The 20,368-nt window shown below is 39.3% G+C and overlaps 1 protein-coding gene across 1 annotated transcript in view; it reads right to left on the reverse strand.

Moving 5' to 3' along the window:
- PROM1 (prominin 1) overlaps window positions 1–20,368 on the reverse strand; it is a gene marked incomplete at its 5' end in the record, with an annotated part of 294,047 nt that overhangs the window by 99,708 nt on the left and 173,971 nt on the right. The window contains one exon of the mRNA XM_083366948.1: window positions 16,233–16,385. Coding sequence (XP_083223074.1) covers window positions 16,233–16,385 — 153 coding nt within the window. The remainder of the gene's footprint in view (window positions 1–16,232; window positions 16,386–20,368) is intronic.

Raw genomic sequence — 20,368 nt, forward strand, 5'->3', positions numbered from 1 at the left:
ATAAAAGATTTATAATCCAACTGAGTAATCTTGCTGTGTAATGAACTATAAAAATCAGCTTGTTGTTGATTAGGAGCATACAGTCCAACCAAAAGTGTTTTTTTTGCCTTCTAACAACAAATCTATTATAACATATCTTCCTTGTTTATCTGCTTCTATTAACTCCGCTGTCATAGTATTCTTGACATAAATAACCACTCCATTCTTCTTATTCATTGCAGAAGCAATAAATTGTGTACCCAATCTAGAGTTCAATAGGTACTTTTCATCCATAACCCTAATATGTGTTTCTTGCAAGCAAATAACATCAGTCTTAAGTATTGAAAAGTATTGAAAGTATTGAAAAGTATTGAAAAACTTTCTTTCTCTTCTGTGGTGAGTTTAAGCCATTGACATTCCAGGTTAGAAACTTAGTCGCCATCCTTAGCAACCCGAAGCTTCTGGAGCACGTCTGCCAGGAGTCCCTTAACTTCCTTAGGCCGCGCCCCTCCCACAGCTTCGCTATAGGTACACTTTGAAGGTTCCATAACTTTCTGTTGATCCTGCTCTTGCTCTCGTCTCGCTCATCTCAAAGCAGCACGCGTCATCCTCTGATCTCTGGCATCTTCCGATGAAGCTGTAATTTGATCCACTCCAGTAGCTTTCTCCTCTGCCTGCATTATTCCTGCAGCATCTTGAGGCTTTCCCTCGCCATTCTTCTTTGTAGATTCCAAAAGTGGTAAAGGGGTTGCTTTTAAAACATTGCTGTAAAAATCACGTGCCTGCATCACTGTGACCAAATGGTGTCTCGTGCCTTCATGCATCACCACCATACCCACTAGTATCTCCCATCTAAACTTGATATCGCATTTCTTAAGTTCCTGTGCCAGAAAAGCAAAATCTTTCCTTCTCCTTAAAATTCTTGGAGGAATCTCTTTTAAAACCAAAACCTCTTGCTCAGCAACCACAAGCTTAGTATCATAAGAAACTTGGATAACTTCATTCCTGATTGCTCTCTTTGTGAAGTAAACCACCACATCTCTAGGTAGCTTCCTTTGCCTTGCAATCCATGAATTCACACGAAAGATTTTGTCTATATTTCCCTTAATTTCAGCTGCTGACTGTCCCAGTACCCCTTCCAAAGCCTCAGAGACTATCTGCTTTAAATCTTCTTTAGGATTCTCTTTTAAGCCTCTGATTCTGATAGTAAACTCCATCTGGTGGTACTGGACCAGAGTCAAGTTGCCGTCCATTTTATCCATCACATTTTCAGTCTCTAACACTTTTGCTTCTAATCTGGAATTATTTTGGCTAAGATCTTCCATTTTTTCATCCAAGCATTCAATACATAAAGCCATACCTTGAAGTGCAGGCAAGATGTCTGCCCTCATTGCTGTAAACTTCTCCTCCAGCTTTTCCATCTTTTCATCTATAATATCTGCTATTTGTTGTGAATGCTTTTCCAAAGCATCCTGTAGATCTTTAACCGTCAGTGCCGGAGCAGGTGCAGGAGGCAATAAGGCTTGCAGCGAGGACTGTTGCAGTGCCGGAGCAGGTGCAGGAGGCAATAAGGCTTGCAGCGAGGACTGTTGCACCGGGGAAGCCCCCACACTCCTGAGAACTTTGGAAGTTTTAGCCGCCATCTTCCCCCACTTTCACTTGCTACGCACTTTCACTTTCAAAGTCCATAAAATCCGTTGAACTAGAGAACAAAAATCCACTTTCACCTTGATCTTCTGTATCGCTCTGCCTGCATCTTCACACTCCAAAGTCCTTTCTGCTGGCAGGGGTGGTTGCTAACACTTGGTTCTGCTCCCAAAAGCACGGAGCAGAAGCGCTGTGCAGCCCAGAGCAAACCCAGGCTTCGGGGGGGCTCGATCCTTCAGCCGCCCAAACTAAAAGCTCAGGCGGCCCTGGAGAGCTCAACCCCTACCTGGGGCCTTACCCCCTCCTCTTCTCCTGAGGAGGGGGCTTCTGAACCACCGAAACAGCTGATCGGCGCTGTTTTTGGCGGTTCTACGAAGCCGCAGAGTGGACAGCCCAGAGATGGCTGTCTTCAGCGTCGCGTCGCCACCGGAAGTCCAAATCACCCTTTTTTCTGGGTTAAACACATTAGGGTAGGTCAATGCTTCCATCGGCAACAGCCAATACAGTGTCCTCGTATAAAACTTCTTCCTAACTAACGACCAAGCATTATGCAAATAATGCCTAATAAAATATTTTGGTGGGCTTCCTGACTCCCGCCACAAATGAGCATGCCACCCTTGGGATAGATCATGTCCCTCTAACGCTAACAACCACCTATTTTGGAGAGTCATCCACTCCCTTATCCAAACTAACAACGCCACAACGTAATAATACTTCCAATTAGGGAGCCCAAGTCCTCCCTCTGCCTTTGGTCCTTGCATTATCTTAGCTTTAACCCAAGGTTTTTTATTTGCCCAAACAAATTTAGAAACAAGTCTCTCCAAGTTCTTAAAAAATGAATTGTCTAACTTCACAGGAGCTGTTTGAAAAAGAAAGAGAAATCTCGACAAAACCTGCATCTTTATTAATGCTAGGGACAGGGACAATTTGTTCCACTTCTCCAAGTCCTTGGATATTTGTAGCAATAATTTTTGATAGTTATTTTCTTTAATAGAGGAGCAGCGTTCTGTGAGCCAAATTCCAAGATATTTTACCTTACGTTCCACCTGCAGCCCCAACTTGCCTTGCAACTCCAACCTTTGCGCTATCGTCATATTCTTTACCATAATTTTTGTTTTTTCTCTGTTGATCTGTAACCCTGCCACCTCTCCATACTCCTCCAACTTCTCCAACAGATGCTTACCCAAATTTATAGGTCCTTCAAGAATAAACACTAAATCATCCGTGAACGCCTGGACTTTATATTCTTGTTCTTTTATTCTCAACTCTTTAACTTCTGGGTCTCCTCTCAAGGCTCTCAGAAATGGCTCCAAAGATAAAATAAATAACAAGGGAGACATAGGACAGCCTTGCCTCGTTCCTCTTGCTATTTTCACCTCTTCCGATTCCTCCCCATTAATCAAAATTTTGGCAGTTTGCTCCTTATAAATCGCCTGGAATGCATTCAAAAACCTTGGACCAAAATCCATGTACCTCAATAACCAGTTTAGATACCTCCAATTCACCTTGTCAAATGCCTTTTGGGCATCAAGGAATACCAATGCTAACTGTTTATTGGGTTGGGCCTCATAATACTCCAGCACATCGATTATAATTCTCAAGTTATCCGTAATCTGCCTAGATGGTAAAAAGCCATTTTGGTCACTATGAATAAAGCTACTCAAAAATCTTTTAAGTCTCCCAGCCATGATAGAAGCAAATATAATCTGTATTTAAAAGGGAGATAGGTCTATAATTCTTGAATTGTGAATGATCAGTGCCTTCTTTAGGAATTAATGTGATATAGGCTTCGGACCAAGATTTGGGAACTACAGATTCCTCTAAAACTGCGTTAAATAGATCTTTCAAATATTTCACCAAAGTCTCTGAGAGCAATTTATAAATTTCGGCAGGCAAGCCATCTGTCCCTGGAGTCTTACCTGTCTTTTGACTCCTAATCACACTTTCTATCTCCCCCACTGTTATCTCTTCATTTAAAAGCTCCCTCATGTCTTGTGGAACTACAGGGGGATCCACGTAAGTCAGATAGTCCAAGATCTTATTCTCCTGTATCTCTTCTCCAAAGTATAGGCGTGAAAAAAATCTTGTGCAATTCTCTTCTTTCCATCCATATCTACTCTAATCTCTCCTGTCTCATCTTGTAGTTCAGGGGTGTCAAACTCAATTTCATTGAGGGCCGCATCAGCATTGCGATTGCCCTCAGGGGGCCAGGTGGGTATGGCCAGGGTGGGCGTGGCCTATTGGGTGGGCGTGGCTAGAGTGCGTATGGCCTACTGGATGGGCATGGCCAGCTCTACATCGTTCGCATCAAGGGTGACTATGGGGGCCTGGGCAGGAGTCGGACAGATCTGAGGGTCACTGGCAGAAGGGCCAGGGCCAAGGCAATGGGGACCATTCACTCACTGTTTCCAGGATGACTTCGCAGGCTGCATGAAACCACTTCACGGGCCGCATCCGGCCCCCGGGCCTTGTGTTTGACATGTCTGTTGTAGTTGATCAATAAACCGTTTCTCTTTCTCTTTCTTCAACTGGTAAGTCAACCAACACCCTGCTTTGTTAGCGTGCTCAAAATGGTGCTGCCTGACACTTTGAAATTTCTGGGCCAAATCAACCTGTTCTAGTAGTGTAATCTGATGTCTAATTATATCAACCTTCTCTCCCAAACTTTGATCTAATGGGTGTAGTTGTAAGTCCCCTTCTGTTTCTCTTAATTTCTCTACCCACTCCTTCCTTTCCCATAATTTAACCTTTTCCTTCATCGCGATAAATTTAATTGCCATCCCACGCATTTAAGCTTTCGCCGTATCCCAAATGATTTGTAACGATGTCTCCCTATTATCATTCTCCCTAAAAAAAGAGCTCCATCTCTCTCTTAATTAACTGCTGGAATTCTATGTCTCTTAATATTGTTACATCAAGGGTCCACCTTCTCCTTTTCCCAATCCTACCTTCACCCCATACCACCACTATGGGGTTGTAATCAGCCCATAAATTAATCTGTATTTCCACAGTGGCTAGAGATCTTTTTTTTAAATTGCTTTTATGAAAACATATATTTAAACAAAAAAATACATATAAAAAACAAGACATAACACAAACAATACAATCAACAAAAATACAAAAAGAATACTTAACTTCCATTATTCTTAATCTTTCTAATCATTTTCAGGTGACTTCCTCAAGTCCCCCCTATCTGCGTTTCATCGTAAATCATCATTAGCAATTTCTATTTCAAAATTTTAAATCATATTTAATATCTATCTATATTTAATTTCTTATTTAACAATCATTCTTTCATATTATCCTTAATACTAAACATTAAACTCTAAAACTGCAACCTATAAGCACTTCCAAGTCCATTTCAAACTAATTATTATGACAATATTTCTTCAAATAGTCCTTGAATTTCTTCCAATCTTCTTCCACCAACTCTTCTCCCTGGTCACAGATTCTCCCAGTCAGCTCAGCGAGTTCCATATAGTCCATCATTTTCATCTGCCATTCTTCCACCGTTGGTATTTCTTGTGTCTTCCAATTCTTGGCTATCAAAATTCTCGCCGCTGTTGTGGCATACAGAAAGAAAGTAATATCTTTTTTGGGAATTTCTTTTCCGGCTATACCCAATAAGAAGGCTTCTGGTTTCTTAATAAATGTGTTTTTCAACATTTTCTTTAATTCATTATAAATCTTTTCCCAGAAGTCTTTTACTATGGGGCAAGTCCACCACATGTAGTAAAAGGTTCCTTCTACAGCTTTACATTTCCAGCATTTATTATCATGTGTATGATAAATTTTTGCAAGTTTAACCGGTGTTACATACCACCTATACATCATCTTCATCATATTTTCTTTCAAAACATTACATGCTGTAAACTTAATACCCTTTTTCCACATCCTCTCCCAGTCCTCCATCATAATGTTGTGCCCCACATCATTAGCCCAATCAATCATCACTGATTTCACTTGTTCATCTTCCGTGTGCCACTCCAGCAATAAATTATACATTTTGGAAAGATTCTTTGATTTTTGTATCTAACAATAACATTTCCAATTTGGATTTCTCTATTTGAAAACCTATTTTTTTATCCATTTTATACACTTCAATCATTTGGTAATATTGAAATCAAACATCAACATTATCTTTCATCTGCTCATATGTTTTTATCTTAAATTGGTCTCCTTCTTGTACCAATATATCTTTATATTTCAGCCACTTGGTTTCCATATTTGACCTTTTCTGGGTCTTAGCCTCTAGCGGTGAAATCCACCTGGGTGTTTTACTTTCTAACAGATCTTTATATCTCATCCACACATTAATCAATGACTTTCTAATTATATGATTTTTAAAACCTTTGTGGACCTTTATCTTATCATACCATAAATATGCATGCCATCCAGATACATTGTCAAAACCTTCCAAATCTAATATATCTGTATTCTCTAACACAAACCAATCTCTCAACCAGCAAAAAGCAGCAGCTTCAAAATAAAGTTTCAAATCTGGCAGGGAAAAGCCCCCTCTATCTTTTGAATCTGTTAATAGCTTGAGCTTAATTCTAGGTTTTTTCCCCTGCCAGATAAATTTCGATAATACCTTTTGCCATTCTTTAAAACAATTCAACTTTTCAATAATTGGAAGTACTTGAAATAGAAACAACATTTTTGGCAATACATTCATGTTAACAACTGAAATTCGGCCCATCAAAGACATTTTCAAATTTGTCCAAATATCCAGATCTCTCTTAATTTCATTCCACATTTTATTGTAATTATCTTTATACAAATTCAAATTTTTTGCCGTCATATTTACACCCAGATACTTCACCTTTTTTACAAACATCAAACCAGTGGCTTCCTGTAACTTATTTTTTTCCTCTAATGTCAGATTTTTCCCTAAGACTTTGGTTTTACTCTTATTCAATTTAAAACCTGCAACATGTCTGAACTCTTGTATTATTTCCAGTGCTTTAATTGCACTGGTTTCTGGATCTTGTAATGTTAACACCAAATCATCAGCAAAGGCTTTTAACTTATATTGTTTCGAACCCACTACAATCCCTTTCACACCTTCCTCTTTCCTTATCATATTCAGCAAGACTTCCAGAACCATAATAAATAACAGAGGGGAGAGTGGGCACCCTTGCCTGGTACCCTTTTCAATTCTAATTTCCTCTGACACCACATTATTAACTATAATTTTTCCTTTTTGCTCAGAATAGATTGCATTTAAACCATTCATAAAACTCTGCCCAAGCTCCATATTTTCAAAATTCTTCTTCATAAAACTCCAAGAAATGTCGTCAAAGGCCTTCTCCGCATCAATAAACATTAACATAGCCTTAAAGTTCTTTTTGGCCTCTAACCTTTCCAAAATATCTACTATATTCCTAATATTATCCTTCATATGTCTACCAGGTAAAAAACCTGCTTGATCATGATGAATAAGATCTTCAAGGACCTTCTTCAATCTAGTAGCCAAGATATTTGCAAAAATTTTGTAATCCACATTTAACAAGGAGATTGGGTGGTAATTCTTTACTTGAGCTCTGTCTGTATCTGGTTTAGGTATCAGCCTAATAAATGCTTCTCTCCAGGTCTTGGGCGCCTTGACCCCCTCTAGTAATTCATTGCATACTTCCATCAGTGGCTGAATCAGCCAGTCTTTCAATGTCTTATAGTATTTTGCTGTCAATCCGTCAGGTCCTGGTGCCTTGCCAATTTGCATTTGATTAATTGCTGCCTCCAATTCTTGTCTTGTAATCCGGTAATTGAGTAGGGTCCTTTTCTCTTCAGGAATTTTCTGCCATCCATATTTGTCCAATAACTGTTCTGTTTTAATTAAGTCCTCTTTTTCTTTCTTGTATAGCTGCTTATAATATTTCTGAAAACATTTCCTAATTTCTGCAGGGTTCTCAATAGTCTTTTCCTCTTGTGTTATCATAGTTATTGTACTTTGTTTCTGTCTCTTTTTCAACTGCCAAGCTAGTAAATTGCCACACTTATTTGCCGATTCAAAAGACCTTTGCTTCATCATTTTTATTTTCCATTCAATTTCTTGATTAATTATTTGAGAGAATTGTGATTGAAAGGCCTTTATTTCTTTTTGAATCTGTTGATTCTTTGGATTACTCCTCAATTTTTTCTCTTTCTCTTTCAATTGGTTCAAGATGATATCTTTCTTTTCATTTTGGGCCTTCTTCCTTATTACATTCTGTTGAATCAAAAAAAACTCTCATAACCGCCTTACTTGCCTCCCAAATGACCCTTTTTCTACCTCTGTATTCTCCCCCCTTGGCCACCAGTCTCAGAAAAGGAGATGCAGTCCATCATTAAAAGCTTAAAGAGCAATAAAGCTCCAGGCGAGGATTTTTTACCAGCAGAATTATTTAAGAAATTTCCCAACTGGTGGGGCCCTGTATTAGCAGGTCTTTTTACACACATAAATAACACCTGCCATATACCAGATGGGTGGAAGATGGCAATAGTTGTCCGCATATATAAAAAAGGGAATAAAAAGGATCCTAGTAATTATAGGCCCATCAGCCTGATTGACATTGTAGCAAAAATATATGCTAGGTACCTTTTGAACAGAATTGAAACCTGGGTAGAGGAAAACAACATCCTCACAGAAGAACAAGCAGGTTTTAGACAAAACAGATCTACTATTGATAACTGCTTTGTCTTGAACCATCTAATTGCCAAATATGCCTATAAGAGGAGACCCCTGTTTGCTGCTTTTATAGACCTTACAGCAGCATTTGATATGGTAAATAGAGACGTACTATGGAGTAAATTGAGATCTCTTAAAATAGAACCCAGACTCCTGGCCTTGATTAAAGCCCTTTACACAAGTACCTGTTTGAGGGTGCGGTATGGGGTTAATGGGGCCCTGACTAACAGGATTCACACAAATAAAGGGATAAGGCAAGGGTGTATCTTGGCCCCATTATTATTTAATTTATACATCAATGACTTGCCAGGGTTAATGAAGGATACCATGGTACACATGCCGATGATCCTAAATACTTACTGTAACAGCTTGCTTTATGCTGATGATATGATTTTATTATCATACTCACAAGTAGGATTACGTAGGCTATTAAGAAGATTCAGCTCTTATTGCCAGGATAACTCCCTAATCATTAGCAAATCCAAATCGAAAATAATGGTGTTTGGAAGAAACCATCAGAGACATAAGTGGCAATTAGATGGTGAACCAATTGAGCAGGTTAATACCTTTGTATATTTGGGAGTAACTTTTTCAAAGACTGGATCTTGGGCCTGCCATCATCAACGGAGTACATTTAGAGCAAAAGCCCATTTGAATTTATTGCTCAAACTAAAGAACCATAGTTACCCAGGGTCCCTAGCTCCACTACTCAAAGTTTATAAGGCTAAGGTTACGACAATGCTCTTGTATGGAGCAGAAATTTGGGGTCTTTATTCAACCACAGTTTTAGAACAAACACAGTCCCAGCATCTGAGATGTATTTTGGGTGTAGATCCAAGAACATCTGCTGCAGCAGTTAGAGCTGAATTGGGAATTCATACAATTCAGGCATTATCTAAAATTAGAGCTTATAACTACTGGTGCAAAGTTAATGAAATGGAGACTGATAGACTCCCCAAATTATGCCTACTAGAGCAAATAAAACTGCAATCACAAATCTCCTGGATCACCAAACTAAAAAATTTTGTAAGAAGCTGTGGCCTTCCTGTTTCTTGCGTAACAGGAGAACAATCTAAAAAAAGAGTTGCCCAGAGAATTAAGGATATAGAAGCACAAACTGATATAACTATCCTTAGTAAGGTGGGTAACTTGAAATGGCTGAGTAAATACAAATGTACTTTTCAAGTGGACAGTTATTTGAAGTTACAACTCCCAAAACATCTTAGGGAGATATTTGCGAGAGCGAGATTCGAACAGCTTGATACAATGGTCAGATATGGGAGATTTCATGCTATACCGTACAATGAGCGTCTCTGCATTTGCGGAGCGGCAGAGGTAGAGGACCTGGCTCACATCCTATTTGACTGTTGTCTGTATAAGAGGGTGAGAGGCAGGTATCTTGGTCTATATACCAAACGAATGACCCATTGGGATCCCCATATCAAAATAACTTACCGTATCTTATGTCCGGTCAGATCTTGAAAATAACATTTAACGTAGCACAGTATTTAAACAAAATGATCCGGTTAAGATCTGCATATGTGGGACTGATTGGGGTAGATTGCAAGGGCGACTCCGAAATATAATGTTATCATATTTTATCTATATCTTAAATTTGTATTTTATTACTATTTCATCTTAAATTGTATTTTATTTTAATTCCATTTTAAATTGTATTTTATCAAATTCCATTTTGGATTGCTTTTATCAAGTTTTGGTGATGGTTTGTTGCTGGAACTTTGCACTTTGATATGGCCCAAGGGCTAATCAATAAAGTTGTTGTTATTGTTGTTACCTCTGTATTCAAATTTATCTCAAAATAGTCTCTTATAGTCTTTTGGGCCTTCTCAACAATCTGTTCACTTTTCAGCAAGGCATCATTCATTCTCCATCTAAGCGAACCCTGTAGAAACAGTTTTAATTCCAGCAGCACAGCATTATGGTCAGAACAAGTCTTTGGGCAAATCTCTGATTTGTTTATTCTCAGGGCCAAATCTCTTGTTGTCCATATATAATCAAGGCGGGTACACAATTTATTTGCATCAGAGAAAAACATAAAGTCTTTCTCTAATGGATTTTTCAATCTCCAGGTATCAATCATGTCAAAATTATCCATCATTTCAAAGAAAGTCTTTGGCAGTCTTCCATCATTAGAAATCTTCTGTCTTTGTGATCTATCCATCAATGTGGAGACTACTCCATTCAAGTCTCCCATCAAGATTATCTTATAATCCATATAATCCAAAAGTACATTGTGTATCTTCTTGTAAAATTCAGCCTTACCTTCATTTGGTGCGTAAATTCCAAGCATCAGCAACTTATCGCCTTGTGCTGTTACTTCAACTGCAACATATCTTCCCTCCTCATCTTTAAACAATAATTTTGCTTCAAATTTCTCTTTAACATAAACCACTACTCCTCGTTTCTTAACTTTATCTGCCGAAATAAATTCTTGACCTAATCTTTCATTTTGCAAAATTTTCCTATGAGTTCTCATCACATGTGTTTCTTGTAGGCATATCAGATCCAAATTCTGTTTTTGCAACACATGATGGATTCAATTTCTTTTAGGTTTCGAATTTAAACCATTCACATTCCATGATAAGATTCTTAGTGCCATATTGTTTTACTGTACTGCTCTTGGCTTAGCTCCTGCCCCGGCTCCTAGCGGCCCTACGTCAAAAAGAGGTGGTAATTCCAGTTGTGGGCCACGTCTTGCTCCTGCTTCCGATTCACGATCTTTTACGTTCTTCTCCAGAAATCTTTCCTTCTCTCCCAATGTTCGAATTCAAATCTTCTTCTGTTGGTTTTTAAAATATAATCCTTCGGGGAATTCCCAATGGAAGTAGATCCCTTTCTTTCTTAAGGCACTAACCAAATCTGTATAATTGCTTCTTAAATCCAAGAAGAATTTTGGGATATCCTTAAAAAGGACCACCTGTTGTTCTTGGACTTTCAAATTCTTTTGATAGTGAAGGCCCAAAATTTTATCTCTTTGTTCTTTAGTTTGAAAAACCACCATACAATCACTTATAAATTTCGAATCTCTCTTTGGATTTGCTCCAAATCCATAGGCCTTCACTATTATTGTTTCCAATTCTTCTTTTGTCAAATCCCACGATGCTTCAAATTCCTGGATTATTGTTGCCTTTTCTTGTTCTATCTCGGGAAATCCTCGAATTCTTAAGTTCATTTCCCTTTCCTTCATCTGCAGGAAAGCAATTGCTACCTGAGCTTGGTACTGTTGTCTTTCCAAATCCTGGACACATCCTGTTTCCAGCTGAGTAACTCTTGTATCCACTTCTGAAACTTCTGTCTTGACCTGTTGAATTTCCTTATTCAGGAAGCCAATTTCCTTTTTTATCTCTTTAAATTCCTCTGTATGTTTATCCTGTGTCTCTTGCAATCTGTCCTGCCCCTCCTTTAATGTATTTAACATTTTGAGCACTTCATCTTCAAAGGTTGGGGAGACAGAAAATTTCCTTCTTGTTTTTGGTGCAGTTGTAGCCTCTGCAGCCATAACAAACTAAAGGCTCAACAGTTTGAAATGTCAAGGTCACTATTTTCTCACTAGCAGTCAAACAGTTGCAACAGCCAGAGCACCACTTCCACTCAGACAGGCAGTTTTACCAGTCTTTTTTTTTAAGAAGCAATTTATGTTACAAAGCCAATGAGAAAGTCAATATGTAGCAAGTCTGATCCTTAAAGGTTTGATTGCAACAGTTCAGACTGTCACAGTAACATCAAAGGTTCCAATAGGAAATGAGGATCAAAGACTTCCAGTCTCTTTATTACATCACAATGGAGTCCGCTGTCTGACTCGGTCTCCCTCCCAGGGAGAGAGTTGGCTTAACTTTTATTTATTTTGACAGCTTTCGCAGGGGCTTTAAGTCTAAAGAGTCTCTCCCCCCCTCACCCTGCTTCAAGGGAGTTTTTTTTTTAAACAGAATCTTGGAGGTTTTAAAAGCTCAAGAGTCTTTTTACAGCTGCAGCTGTCAGGCAATTGCTTTCAGTTTTGCTGCAGCGGAAAGGGACCGACCTCCGTTTTTAGCTTCCCTTCTGCAATCCAAGTCCAAATTTTGTTTTTAAGATTCTTCTACTCATGGTATTCACTGCCCTGAGTCCTTCGGGAGAAGGGCGGTATAGAAATCAAATTATTAAATTATTAAACTGTCCAAATTCTCTTAATTTGTGACAGAGAAATTGGTCGCTCCACGTCCTTCGGAACTCGCAGCTTCGCGCGCTGAAGATAGCAAGGAAGATTCACAGCACCACATCTCCCACCCCGCTTTCGGCAGCCCTTACTAGGGTCTACCGGGGAGCAGGGGAAACGTCTAGGGTGCCCGCCGAATCCCACATCCTCAGAATGCTCGATCTGAGGTTTTTTCAGGTGCCTGCAGCGCTGTTGCGGTGCCCCCCCTCCTCCAACGCACAGGAGATTTCCAGAGCAGGGAACTCTCCTGTCCGACAGGAATGGCGACCAACTGGAACTCTATCCACAGTGGCTAGAGATCTTATCTCGGCCGTCATCCACACCATGTCCAAGCGCGACCAAGATCTATGCCTCATAGAAAAGAAAGTAAATTGCTCGAAGGCCAAGCTCCTACCTCATCTCGTCACATATTTTGGGAAGTATCCGCCTATCTGTCAGCCGCCTAACCCCTTGTTCCTGATCACAATTATAGTCCATCTCCTTATTTATAATCCCATTGAAATCACCTATTATGCAAATTTGATCATACTGCAAATCTACCAACCTATAATATAGCCTTTCATAAAATTGCTTTTTGGGCTCCATTTGGGGCATATATCCCCACCAGCAGTGTCCTGTGACAACCAATCTTGACTTCAATCATTAGGACTCTCCCATCTTTGCCTTGATAAATTAATTTAGCTTTCAGATACTGTTAAACATAAAAAACCACTCCCCTTTGCTTTTTATCTGCTAAGGCCACAAATAAATTACCTAGTTCTGGACAATGCAAAACAATTTTATGTTGTTTTTTAATGTGCACTTCCTGTAGACACACTATATCCACACCCGGCTTTAACAATTTTGAAAAAAAAGTTTCCTTTTGACCGGCAAGTTCAAACCATTAATGTTAACTGAAAGTAAACATACATCGCCCATTTTCATTTCTCCGCCCTTCTTGCCCTGGTGGTCTGTCTAGTCACACTCTGATACTTCTCTTCTTCTTTGTCTCCCTCGCTCCCCACATCATCCATCCTTCCCCCTGTCGCACCACCTTCTGATTCCTTCACTCCCATTTCGTACCCAGACTCCATTCCCAAAGGTTTGATCTCATTAGCTAAAAAAACCTGTGCATCTTGGGGGGTGTCCAACCGAATTCTCTTGCCTTGCCATGTCAACAAGAGACCATCAGGAACTAGCCACTTATATCTTACATCTAATCTTCTAAGTTCGGATGTCAGTGCCAAATATTTCTGCCTTCTCTCTCTGACCCTACGGGGTAATTGTCTTAACACAGTGATTTGCTTCCCAGCATGAGAGAAGGTCTGGCTTCTAGACTTTTGGTACACTTCATCCCTAAGCACCTTTTTACTAAATCTAACATATATTTCTTTTGGAAGTTTAAATTTCCTAGTATAGGAAGTGTACACCCGAAAGCATTCATCAGTATCTCTGCGTACCATTTCAACCTCTCTTTGTAACATCTCCGCCACAATTCCTGAGATCACTTCAAGCAAATTTTCACCAGATTCCTCACCAATATTCTGAAACCTCAAGAGAAATGCGGAGCTTTCCATATCCAATTTAATAATTTTGTCTTCCATCTCCCTGTTAATTACTATTTGTTTAAGCTCAACCCTTTCCACTTTCCCTTCCACTTTTTGAATCTTGGTTGCTGATTCTTTAATTTTCCCATCATGCTCCTCCAAAGTTGCCCGTATCTCCTTAAATTGAGTTTTTAATTGCTGTATCTCACCTCTCATATCCCCCACTTCATTTTTTAAATCTGCTAAATCCTTTGCCATAGATTCCTGATTCTGTACCATCATTTCCTGCATAGAATATAATAAATTTTGAATCCCCTGGAGGTATGGAGCCTTCTCAGCCGCCATACTTTCAAATCACTCTATGCGGTGTAGGAGGTGTTGTGAAACCCTTTTTTGGTTTAACTGCTGCAGAGGAACTCGACATTTCCATAAGGCCTCCAAACCCCTTTTAAAAGTTATATACAACCCACACCCAATATAGTAATCCCCCTTTCCCCCCCTTTCCTTTCCTTTTCCTTTCCCCCCCTTTTTGCTACCTTCCCCCTCCCCCTATGGGTTTAATTAACCAAATTAATAGTTATTTGAATTAGTTCATCTAACTGTAAAGCCAAAATACTTATAAACAATAAATTTATCCAGAGATACAAGCAAAAAATCTTATGTCTAGAGTTATTAATATCACATCAATTAAGGAGAAAAAACACAAAAAAAATCAGTGTAAATCAAGGAGCAGAGTCCAAAAAGTTACAATAATCGAAAGCCTTCTTCAAAATGCCACTATTCCAGTTCAAATAGTGAAAGACATATTCCACACTCCAAATACGCACTGTGAATCAGCAAAAATATAAAGGAACTAATCAGCCAGCAAGATATTAATTGTTAATTGTTCAGCAGATCCTTGCACAGCCAAACAGCCGCTCGATAAAGCAGTCAGGAGAAAAGCCAACTAAAAAAAGGGAGAGGCCCCTCAAAACAGATTGCAAAGTCCAGGATCCAACTTAGTTTTTAGATCCAAAAGAAAGTAAAAGTAAAATTTGCCACCATCAATCGCTAGCTCAACTGCCGCTCCGCTCCAAAGCTTCCACTCCTCCCCTGAGGAAAGCTGATCTCCAAGCCAGGTATAAACAAGAAAATTCTTTATCGGGGCTTGCAGATTATCCTTGTCCGCCCGCACTGCACAGCTGGTAATGTCCAAGTTAGTGGCGTCGTGGTATTGGGGCCGCCATTATGGGGCCATTTTTTCACCCTGGGATCAGAGCCGCGTGACGATCGTCGGAGAGCTCTCACTGCTCCCCGCGTTCTAGTGCATCCACTCTTTCTTACCAGCCTCTCCGAGGCTGGCAACGGCCATGTTTGGCTGCAAATCGGTGAATAGATCAAGCTGGGGGGGGAAAGAGAACTTTCCTCACCTGCTCGCCTGGTCCGTGATGTCACTGGAAGTCTGTTCTAGTTCTACCTTAGGCACAAAGCCAGCTGGATGACTTGGGCCAGTCCCTCTCTCTTAGCTCTAGGAAAGAGGTAATGGCAAACCACTTCCAAAATACTATGTCTAGAAAAGTGCAAGGATTAGTCCATTTGATTGCCAGAAGTTAAACTTTCTTGAAGGCATACATATACATAGGAAGTGAGTGCAACTCCAAAGTTCAATAATGCTAATGTCAACGCTGCTAACATCGAATGTTATTGCTTGACAAGAGATGAAGGAGTACCTATTTCATATGTTAAACTTGTGTATTGCTTTAAGACTTGTGTATTGTTTTAGCTTAAAAAGGTGGGGGGAAGGAAGAGTAGAAATGCACTTTCAAGGCCACTTGACTCTCTAAAGAAGATAAGATTTGGCGGTTCTTCTAATGGAAGGGAAACTGATTCTTTCAATTAATTGGAGAATATGATTAATGACAGAATTAGAAAGGTGGAGAATTGTGTTTAATATATTGTGCAAGGGGCGGAGATTTCAGATTCCAGCTTCCTTTGAGCAAGCATTTGCTGGTGTATTAGGCTAATAAAGGACTTTTAAGGTAAACAATGCCTCAGAGTCACTTGAGAAGCCCATACGTCAGAAACTTGACATCTAATCTTAGTAAAACCCAAGGCAAAGTTTTCCTCCTCGTTGTCTTTTTTGCTTTTTATCTTCCAAATATATTTCTTCAATGCAATTTCTTAACCTAGGGGAAAGATTAAAACAGCTAGTACTCACGCCATCAGGAAATTTCCTCCAGTATTTGAGAGACAGCCTCTGGTTGTTGGTGTTGCGTTTTTGTCATAGCCACATGTACCACATAATAATCCCAGGTAGAAAAAGACCAGTATCAGGATCACCATGCAGCATAGGATTAAGCAGCCCAGCCACCTAAACAGAGTAACAAAAAGATGATTCCAAGTTGAAATTATAGGGCATGGCAAAATAAAGGGAGACCAAAGCCATGGAAGCCAAAAAATTGAGAACATTTGATTTCCAGGTGTTAACCTGAATTACAATGAATCTTATATTTTCCTATTTGTCAATTTGATTAGGGTTAGGTAAGCAACAGATTAAGAAAATATTACATACACACCCAAGTATTCAATCAGCCCTGCCCTCATTATGGTCAACAACCAAGCACAGAGTATCCAAGATGAGCAACAAAATCAACAGACAATCTACAGCTGCCAACCATATTTCTCTGTTTCCTATTCTCATTCAAGAGTATTAGAATTAGATTTAACTAGTTTTCTTCCATTTTTGAACCTTTTTAGTAAAAGGAATGAAGATGCACAAATACACTCTGAAATTAAGTGGTTAAAGAATATATTCAATTTAAGAAGCCTGGACAAAGATAAAAGTACTAGCTTAGCTTGTGGAAGTTAGATGTTCAGGATCTCTCCATGTTGCAAAAGTGCACTTTGGAAGATTATAGCTGGTTCTACATAATCCAAATTTGTTTTATCTGCTGCTAATAAAACATTAATAGCAGTTTTATGCAAATTCTTTGCTGCCAATGAATTCTACTTTGCATATTAATGGCAGCAAACACTATTACGGTAGCAGTGCTATGCAACTGAGGATTGAAAAATAGATTATAGGTTTTCAAAGATTTAAAGGAAAATTACGAGCCAAAATAATATTTAAAGATTTGTCAAGGCTGGAACAATCTAAACAGGAAATACTGAATTGTTTATAAAACAAACTTTTAGAAATATGTGTCTACAATTGTCTATTTGATATATCAACTCATTTTTCTTTGTCCCAATAATTCTTACCAGTTTTCATATGAGGGGCAGGAGCAGGATTAAAAATTTCTCCCTTTTGAGAACCTGAACATGTGTTTCTCTTCCACCTTCAAGCATTGGCTGCTCAACAAGACATGTCTGGTGTTGTAATTCTTCACTTCTTGGATCCTGACCTTTGTTCTTTGCCTTTTCCCCTCTGAAACTTAACTAAGATTATCCATTTTCTGGATGGAATTACTAATTACAGTAGTCGTCTCTCGAGGCATGACAAACCCATTTCAGAATTAGACTTTTTCTGGCTCCCAGAATTAAGATGCTTTGTAACTCCAGAATCCATATAGTATTTCTCAACGAAAATAATTGTATAACAAATAATTTTATTGTCCAGGAACTTTAAGCAAAGATTTACATTTTGCAGAAAAGACATCCGGCCATCACAACATATTAATGTTGATATCTGTTCATTTTTGTAGGTAAAAAGGGATAATTCTCCATTTCAGCTATTCGTGGTTACAGCTGCTAGTTGATGCATGCAGCATGGTTTATTAGACAAAAGCTTTATGACCTGACACGTAACCAGAATGTTCTGCAATAAACTTTGAAACTCCTCCCACTATATAGATAAGTTATAGGACCAAAAACAAGACTACATTTCCCAGAAGCCATCTCTTAAGGAAATGGCATTTTAACCCTTTAAATGCTAAACATTCTTACATACAGTTCTCTCAATGATACATTAACCCTATAAATGCTAAATACTCTAACACAGTTTTTAACTCCTAAGATGGTTACAATCTGGTCCAGCACACTCCCCGCTTGGAAATATAAATTTCCACTATTAACTAACTAAAATAAGCAAAAAACATACCTTCAAGCATACAGTTTTCACTATTAACTGACTATTAACTAGAACAAAAACATGGTATCAAAACTTGCACAACTATAACTGAGATAAACAAAGCATAACATCAAACAATGCAATCATGAAGTAAACACAATATACATAGTTTGAGGATCAATCTTCAAGTTCGGTCTTCTTCAGCAATAGGACCAGGTTGGTGATCGTTCTGGTGTAAAGCCATTTAACAAGAGTCTGCGAGTCGCGACCCAACTCTTGTGGCTTCGTGATCTGGACTTCGACTTGGCAAACTACTCCATCAAATCTGGGTAGGACCTGGTACACAAGTCCCATGGGCCAAGAGTTCTGATGGGCATCATTGTCTCTCAGGAAGACAAGGTCTCCTTCATCTAGTTGGGTTCTTTGGTCTTCCATTTGCAGTGATCTTGAAGGGTAGGCAAGTATTCTTGCTTCCAGTGCTTCCAGAAAGTGTTGGTCAGTAGTTGAACTTGTCTCCATTGCTGTTTGTACATGTCTTTGGGGACAAAGTTCCCTGATGGTGCTGGCCAGTCGCCTGTCTTCTGGGTCAGCAAGGTAGCTGGAGTAAGAATAGTTAGGTTTTCAGGATCCGAAGAAACATGGAACCAAAAGTTGGGCATTGATGATAGCTGCTACTTCTGCCATGAGGGTAGTAAGGACCTCATGCATCAGCTTGGGTATTTTTGTCAACATAGAGTCCAGGATTTTGCAGGCTACACCAATCATGAGCTCCCACACTTTTCCTATATGAGATGCATGGGGAGGACTGAATGTCCAAACACAATTTTGGGCGTTTAGGTACGTCAATTTCTGAATCGGGATGAATGCCTTCATCAATCTGCAGTTCCTTGAAGGCCCCTACAAAGTTAGTTCCACAGTCAGATCTAAATACCTTAACTGGGCCTCTGCAGGCTTAGAACCTTCTTAGAGCATTGATGAGACAAGAAGTGTCCATAGATTCAAAGACTTCAATGTGGACAGCTCAAATGCTGAGACATGTGATAAGTATGGCCCAATGTTTGCTGTTGGCTTGACCACCTCTGGTCCAACGAGCAGACACGGACCAAGGCCCAAATACATCTAGGCCTACGTTGGTGAATGGTGGTCCTGGAATGAGGCACTCGGGTGGCAAGTCAGCCATAAACTGGCTTTGTGTTGCAGCTCATTGTCTATGGCAATGCAGACATCTGTACAAGATGGTGGCAATGCATCTTTTGGCTCCCACAATCCAGAAGCCAGCTGCTCTGATGGCAACTTCTGTGAAGTGCCTGCCTTGATGATGGACAGTTTCATGGTAGTGTTGAACCAACAGGTGCGTGACATGTTGATTGGCAGGAAGGATGATAGTGTGCTTGATGTCTGAAGCTATTTCAGCCTTGTCGAGATGCCCTTCTACTTGTAGTAAGTTATGACTATCCAAAAATGGGTTTAATTTCAGCAATGCACTAGACTTTGGGACAATCTTTTTAGCTTCCAGACATTCAAGTTCCATTAGGTATTTATCTTGTTGCACACTTCGAAAAATCCCTCTCTTGGCTTGGAGACAGCTTTCTGGGAAGCCCATCTCATGATGCAGGAAACAATCACTGCTATGCCCACTATAAGAGGTTTCCATCTGGAGAAGCGTTCGAAGTGAGTCAGTTCTAGAAAATGATTAGGAGGCAGTTTCTCTGTCTCCTTAATCCTTGTGACAAGCAAACGACCTGAGTTTCTTAGAGTAGAGGAGATGGAATTTCCCAGAAGTTAGGTAAGAGGAAAAACACAACATTCCTTCACCAATGCAAGCTGATGAAATTGGCATGAGGAATTTTCCTATTCTTTTACTATAGCCAGATGAGGAAACATGCCATATTCTTTTACTTTGAATGATGAGTAGAGGCAGCATAGAAGAAGATAGAATCTTTTACACAGAGAGGGAAACATCCATTATTCTTTTACTTCAGCCAGATGAAGAATATTTTCCACTTTTTTACTGAGGCATGGAGATTAATTAACCCTTTTTACTTTTCTGGCTCCCATAATTAAGATGCTTTATAACTCCAAAATCCATATAGTATTACTCGATGAAAATAATTGTATAACAGATAATTTTATTCTCTCGGAACTTTTTTTTTAATCCCATTTATATCCCGCCCTTCTCCGAAGTCTCAGGGCGGCTTACAATTTAAGCACAAATCAATGTGCTTAGCAATAAGACTTACATTTTGCAGAAAAGACATCCAGCCATCACAACATATTAATGTTAA

This window comes from Vipera ursinii, assembly GCF_947247035.1.
Source record: "Vipera ursinii genome assembly, chromosome: 7".
NCBI classification, from domain to species: domain Eukaryota; kingdom Metazoa; phylum Chordata; class Lepidosauria; order Squamata; family Viperidae; genus Vipera; species Vipera ursinii.